Source organism: Phragmites australis, chromosome 16 (assembly GCF_958298935.1).
Source record: "Phragmites australis chromosome 16, lpPhrAust1.1, whole genome shotgun sequence".
In the NCBI taxonomy this organism is placed as follows: Eukaryota; Viridiplantae; Streptophyta; class Magnoliopsida; order Poales; family Poaceae; genus Phragmites; species Phragmites australis.
The window spans coordinates 19,398,217-19,404,585 of NC_084936.1; the positions used below are offsets into that span (position 1 = coordinate 19,398,217).

Sequence of the window (6,369 nt, forward strand, 5' to 3'; positions counted from 1 at the left end):
TTTTATACCTCTTGCCCACCCACTCTCTGCTATGACAGTTGCCTCAGCATACATGAATCACATTTTTAAGCTACATGGTATGCCTCAATCAATAGTTTCTGACAGAGACCGTTTGTTCACAAGTATGTTTTGGCAAGAGCTATTTAGGATGACAGGAACAAAATTGCGCATGAGCGGTTCTTACCACCCTCAATCCGATGGACAAACAGAGCGTGTCAATCAATGTTTAGAAACTTATTTACGCTGTTTTGTTCATGCATGTCCTGCCAAATGGAGCAAATGGTTATCCTTAGCTGAGTTCTGGTATAATTCTAGCTATCACACTGCATTAGGCCGATCCCCTTTTGAAGTTTTATATGGCCACTCTCCCAAGCACTTTGGCTATGATGTCAGTGAAGCTTGTGCCCTTCCAGACCTCAACGAGTGGCTTGCTGAACGTCACGTCATGACTCAAGTGGTCAGACAACACCTGGATCGTGCCCAGCACCGCATGACAGTTCAAGCAAAACAAAAAAGGACTGAACGCCAATTCTCTGTCGGTGATTATGTTTATATCAAGCTACAACCTTATGTGCAGACATTAGTTGCTCCTAGGGCCAATTACAAGTTATCTTTTCGCTACTTTGGTCCTTATCAAGTTATCCAAAGGATCAACAATGTAGCTTATAAATTAGCACTGCCGGCATCCAGTCTGGTTCATCCCATCTTTCATGTGTCTCAACTGAAGCGGGCCGTTGGATCTAATACCCAGGTCAGTGCATCCATTCCAGATGTTCCTTTCGACTCACAATTTCCTACTATGTTGTTAGATAAACGACTACGCTCTGTGGCCGGGTGAGTGGTATCGCAAGTCTTGGTCAAGTGGTCTGCTTGGCCACCATCGATGGCCACGTGGGAGAACGAAGAAGATCTCCGTCGTCGGTATCCAGACGTGCCGGCTTGAGGACAAGTCGGCTCACGAGGAGGGGAGGATGTTAGCGACGGAGTGCAGTACAACGCCAAGCAGAGGAAGATGGCGCCGAGCAGAGCACCTGACGATCCAGAGGAGGACGTGCTTGACCAGGAGACGATGGGCCGAAGCAAGCGATTCGGCAAGCCCAACCCGAGATACGTTGGAGAGAACTAGGCTGTGTAAGAAAAGCCCATCCAGGCTGTATTGAGTGCGCGAGAACTAAAAGGTGAAGGCGTGGAGAGAGCCTGGAACTTGGAGAGGAAGTAGACCTTGGTAGGCGGCGGTGGCGGCCCGACTGACGCCGATGACGATACTCCGGTGACTTGTGTGATATCAATACTATAGATACATATACACCTATACCTCTATTTGCGCATCTTTGGTTGCTAATAGTGGCAGTGGCCCAGAGGAAGGCCCCCACGGTGACGATGCGGGCCCGGTCGTGGCACGCGGAGGCGTAGGCGGCGAGCGGGTAGGATGCAGCCTGGACGAGCGCGCGGCAGAGGGTGAGGGAGCCTAGCGTCGTTGGGGACGCACCCAGGGCCGCGCCCACCTCCCGGTACACCGCAGGAAGCAGCACCTCGTTCGCCTTCTCAAGTACCGACGCCAGGTTCACCAGCACTAGCATCCACCGCCGTCGTGCCGCTGTGTCCCCCCCCCCCCCCCACCTCCAAGCCCAAAGATTTGCGCGGTCGGCGGTTTGCAAAAGCGGCGTCTCCCACCCGCTTGGCTCGCCCGCCGTCGTGGCTCGCTTGCTTGCTTCAAATGGCAAAATGTTGTTGGGGGGGGGGGGGAGGCATGGAGCGATGGAGCCATCAGGTTTGCGTAATTCCAAGTGGGGATTTGACCCGCGTGAGCGACGGAGCGACCGCCGCTGCTGAGCTGGAGCTAGAGCTGACACAGCATAATCCGCCGTGACCTCCTGCTTTCATGGCGGTTGCAACGCCAGCTGCTACCACCATTTTGTTTCTGCACAACCGATCCTAACTAAAGGATCGGAGCAGACCTAACTAAATTTACTCGATTAAGCATGGAGACGGTGCCAGGCATCAGGCTGAAAATACAATCTTTATTGGATTGGAAAGTTTCACTAGCTGAAATGGAGAGTCAATTCACTTTATCTGCTTCTACATGTGCTGCTAAAGCATTTGGAAACGTCCATGACAGTATTTTTCTGCTTCTTCTTATTGCATTGTTACTTTTGATAGGCATGACAAAGTGACAAACCCATTTTTAAGCTGATTGCAGTCATTCTAATCGTGAAGATAAATAGTTTTTGTACATGCGGAACGTGTGGTCTGATTGGGCGACAGAGACATTAGCAAGTACGCTAGAGCATCCAGCGAAGACAATTTAATTAGTCGTCTGCTTACCTCATACTGAGTTGAACCACCTTAGCTACATGAAATACAAAAAAAAAATGCCTGCTAGTGTTGGTAGTTGCTACTGTTGTTGTTGCATCTGTGCAAGAGGTGGCATGTTTTTAATGAAGAAAAAGATGCTGCGAAGGTCGTTCCAATAAGGAAAATGAATAATAGCAATGCTACTGAAACTGAAAATGGCGAACAAGTTCTTATTGTGTGTCCTCCCGAGACAGCCATCCGTTACCATCAGTGCAAAATAATTACCACCAGTGTAACAGCTCGAACCCACGACCACAAGGTTAAGAGCCGACTGAGCTAGACGGGCCTGGACGTTGACATGACCCCTGTCGTATTTAGCCTGTGTTTGGTTTAATTTTTTTTTTCGAAGCTAAAGCTAAATCAAACAATACAGTTGTTAAGTTAGTTTTTAAAAAGCTAACTTCTGAAGAAATAAACTAAAAATTGAAAAACTAGTTAAGAAGAGTTTTTCTAGCTTGATACTAAAAAGCTAAAAAATTATTGTAAAAGTTAATAGCAAAAGGTCAATAGTCAAAAGCCAGAAACTAAAAAAACAACTTTTTAGCTAAAAATCAAAAACTTCATCCCAACCAAACGTGCCTTTAATACTCACTCTGAATCGAAATAATTGTTATTTTAGATATTAATTAGAGCTGAGACTTTGGGCCGTGCTTTTTGAGCCGGCCTAAATACGGCCCAGCCCGGTCCATCAAAAGCATGACCGGCACAAGCGCAGATGGGCCAACCTGACCCAGCACGATTTATGGACCGTGCCGAGCCTTATATTGGTCCGATGGGTGGCTCAATCCGGCACGAAAAATGGACCGTGCTTATCGGCCCGGCACGAAAACGGCCCAACTGCTGGTCACCCGCGCTCTGTCACCCGACGCGTGCTCCACTCCCCATCCTTATCCATTTCATCCACTCCGTCCTCATCCTCACCAGACCAGTCACCACCCGAGAGCCGGCGCAGGAGCAACAAGACCAACGGCGCAGGAGCAGCAGCAGACGCGCCACTCCGAGGTCGGCCACAAGAGCATGCTCAAGAGCACGACCTCTACAGGTGCGTACTAGTCTCGATCTGTATCTCCATTGTTAGAATTCTTTTTCTCTGGGTCATCGTTGGTCTGAATCGGAATTGGGAATCAGGCGCGCTGTACATCCTGGAGACCAGCGTGTACCCGCGGGAGCCGGAGAGCATGCGGGAGCTCCGTGAGGCCACCGCCAAGCATCCCTGGTACGTATCGATGTCCCAGCCTGTTCCTTGATCTGATCCGGAAGATCGCTGATGACGTTCTTGGGGGGCTGCAGCCTGCAGGAACCAGCAGTTCCTGAAGTTCCTCCTCCACGAGGGGCAGTTCCTGATCGCTGATGATGTTCATAGGGATTGCGTGGAACAGGTGCACCGGGATGCCACCGGTGCTGCTCGGCGACATCTCCAGCTTCGTCCGGACGCTGGACCCGAAATGCTTCACGCTGCGCGTGGAGGAGGAGGCCAACAGCTGCGCGAGCTGGGACTTTGGGCCCGCGCTGGTCCTCGCCGTCGCCGCGCTCGCCGGCGTCCGCTCGCCTCAGCCAAGAATGGTGCTGAGCCCGTACTAGCCCGGCACGACGCAGCCGTCGTGCCCGCAGGCTAGTCATGCCAGTCCGGCACAGTACAGTTCCTCGTGCCTTCTAGGCCAGTGTTCGGCTTATCGTTCAAAAATTCAAAAAATTTAGACAAAATTTATTTGATAAAATTAAAATTTTGAAAAATAATTATGATTTTAGTCGTTCGTAACCGGTCGGTTTGAACCGGTTACCGAGCGATTTTTTAATTTATTGAGTGATTTTTTTAAATTTTTTGTATTGATGTTAACGGTTCGGTTTTCTCGATTTATTGAGAGGTTTTTTGATTTTTTTTGTGAAAATTAAAAAAAAATCTAAAAATTATCTCAATCTTATAAGATCAATAATTAATTCATCTGAGTTTCAAATCAAGTGAAATAAATTTTATTGGTTTTATTGTAACATGATCTACATGATAAAAGCATTTATACTTAAAAAAATTCAAAATTATCTGCGAGAAAATGTATTTGTTAAACCAAGTTAAATGTATAGTTTACTCTTTGCTAATCCAAAAATTATGAAACTAATTTTGTTAGTCTTATATGATCCTATATTTTTTAAAAATATATGAACTCATTAATTAGTTATTGTTATATGCAGGATTGTGTAAATGTGCTGCAACTAGATTAATTCATAACTGATCCATCACATATTCAAAAATTAGTGAAATCACTTTTATTAGTTTATTTATACTATGATTTATGTAGGAAAAAAATAATAATACACATAAAAAAGTTAATTACAGTGTTGTTTCTTAACGTATTCACTTTATGCTTGTAAACTTTGTAAAAATCATACAGAAATTAATAAAACTCTAAATAAAGTGAAATTAATTTTAAAGATCCTCTTAAGATATGTTTTTAAAAAAATATATGTATTTGCATGTTAAACTTTTCCTTAACATGAGTTAATAACTGAGCTGCACGCTTCAATTTTTTTTTATTTTTTTCAAACTTTCTTCCTTTAGAATATGATGCAAACGACATTATTTTTAAAAAAGTTTTTCACAATTGTGTCTAGTTTTTTTTAAGATTTGTTTTTGAATTTTTTATTTTTTATTTTTTATTTTTTCGAATTTTTTGAATTCAAATTCGGTTACCGTTCGGTTTTTGAAATCGAACCGGATCGAGATGGTCGGTTATCGCGATTTTTGCTCGGTTATCGTCAGTTTTTTAACCCTGTTCCAGGCACGGCCCGAAGGGACTGAAGCCCGAAGGGTGCTAGGCCGAACCGGACCGGCCCAACTCAAGTCTCATCTTTAATATAGATGTGGTCTTCAAAATACAAGTTTGACTATTCTTTTTATTATAATATATTAATAAAAATATACTAAAAATATACTATCGTGAAAATATTTTTGAGATATCTGTGTTATTTTTAAGTATCTAAAATCAATATATAAAAGAAATAGTACATGTAACTCAAAACGATATTTATTTTAGATTGGAGAAAGTATTGATGTTAAACTTTATCGATCCCTAGCTAGTTTACAATAACTGATGGAAGTCAGAGAGATAGTTGTGCATGCAGAGTCTTATGGTGTATTTGGTTTTCCGAACAAGGTTTGTAGAGCTATATCGTATAAGTGAGATGAAGAAATATAGTATTTGTTGAAAAAAAATGTTTGGTTTGATGTATATGATTAAATAGGTTGAGTTGAGTTTCTGTTTTGTTGACTGAATTTAAGATTGTATGAGTGAATGTAAGAGTTAAGATTGTGATTGGTTACTCGTATGAAAATAATTTTGTGGTACTGACAGGTGGACCCGCCTACATGAGCATATGTCGAGTCTGTATCCATCAAGCCAGACTGCAAAGTAAAGCTCAAATCGAGCTTCACTTCTAGACCAAAGTGAGACTGTATATTTACACCTATCAAATCAGCTTGTATAGGAATACAAGCAATCAAACGAGTTTCTTTTCGAGATTTTACATATCCGCTGAGCTAAGATGAGAGAGATCAATTACAATTTCTTCCATTATGACCTCACCACGGAACCAGTGTGTAACCTATTTTTCTTAATGATCATGTACAGTACTACATATAGAGAAGAATGTGGAGCACTAGTGCACTGCATCGTTAAGCAGCCATTCTACCTCATAACCTTTCTTTTTCCTGATTCTTGGAAATCTTGTTACGACAAGATAAAAGAATTGTGAGGATTTAACAATTAAATAATTACTAGCAATACAGTATATCTTGATGTAGCACTATCATACACGTATCCGTTATCTTATACAGTATGTTTAATAACCGCCATAAGGTAAATAAGCCATATGCAAATAATTCAAGTAGTTCATAATGTTCTATATGAAAAATATTCTTGGATTAGAGAAATAATCCTCTAAATAACACAAACTAGAAAAATTACGCTCGAGACCTCGAGTCTAGTACACCTTCCCGACCCGTCTATATAAAAAGGCGAT

The 6,369-nt window shown here is 42.9% G+C and overlaps 1 protein-coding gene across 1 annotated transcript; it reads left to right on the forward strand.

Moving 5' to 3' along the window:
• The first annotated feature begins 3,153 nt into the window (after positions 1 to 3,153).
• On the forward strand, positions 3,154 to 4,231 carry LOC133895113 (uncharacterized). Its single transcript, XM_062335303.1, has 3 exons — positions 3,154 to 3,397; positions 3,484 to 3,571; positions 3,646 to 4,231. The coding sequence occupies exons 1-3, from the start codon at positions 3,154 to 3,156 to the stop codon at positions 3,704 to 3,706; spliced, it is 393 nt and encodes a 130-aa protein (XP_062191287.1). The 3' UTR covers positions 3,707 to 4,231.
• The last annotated feature ends 2,138 nt before the right edge of the window (positions 4,232 to 6,369 follow it).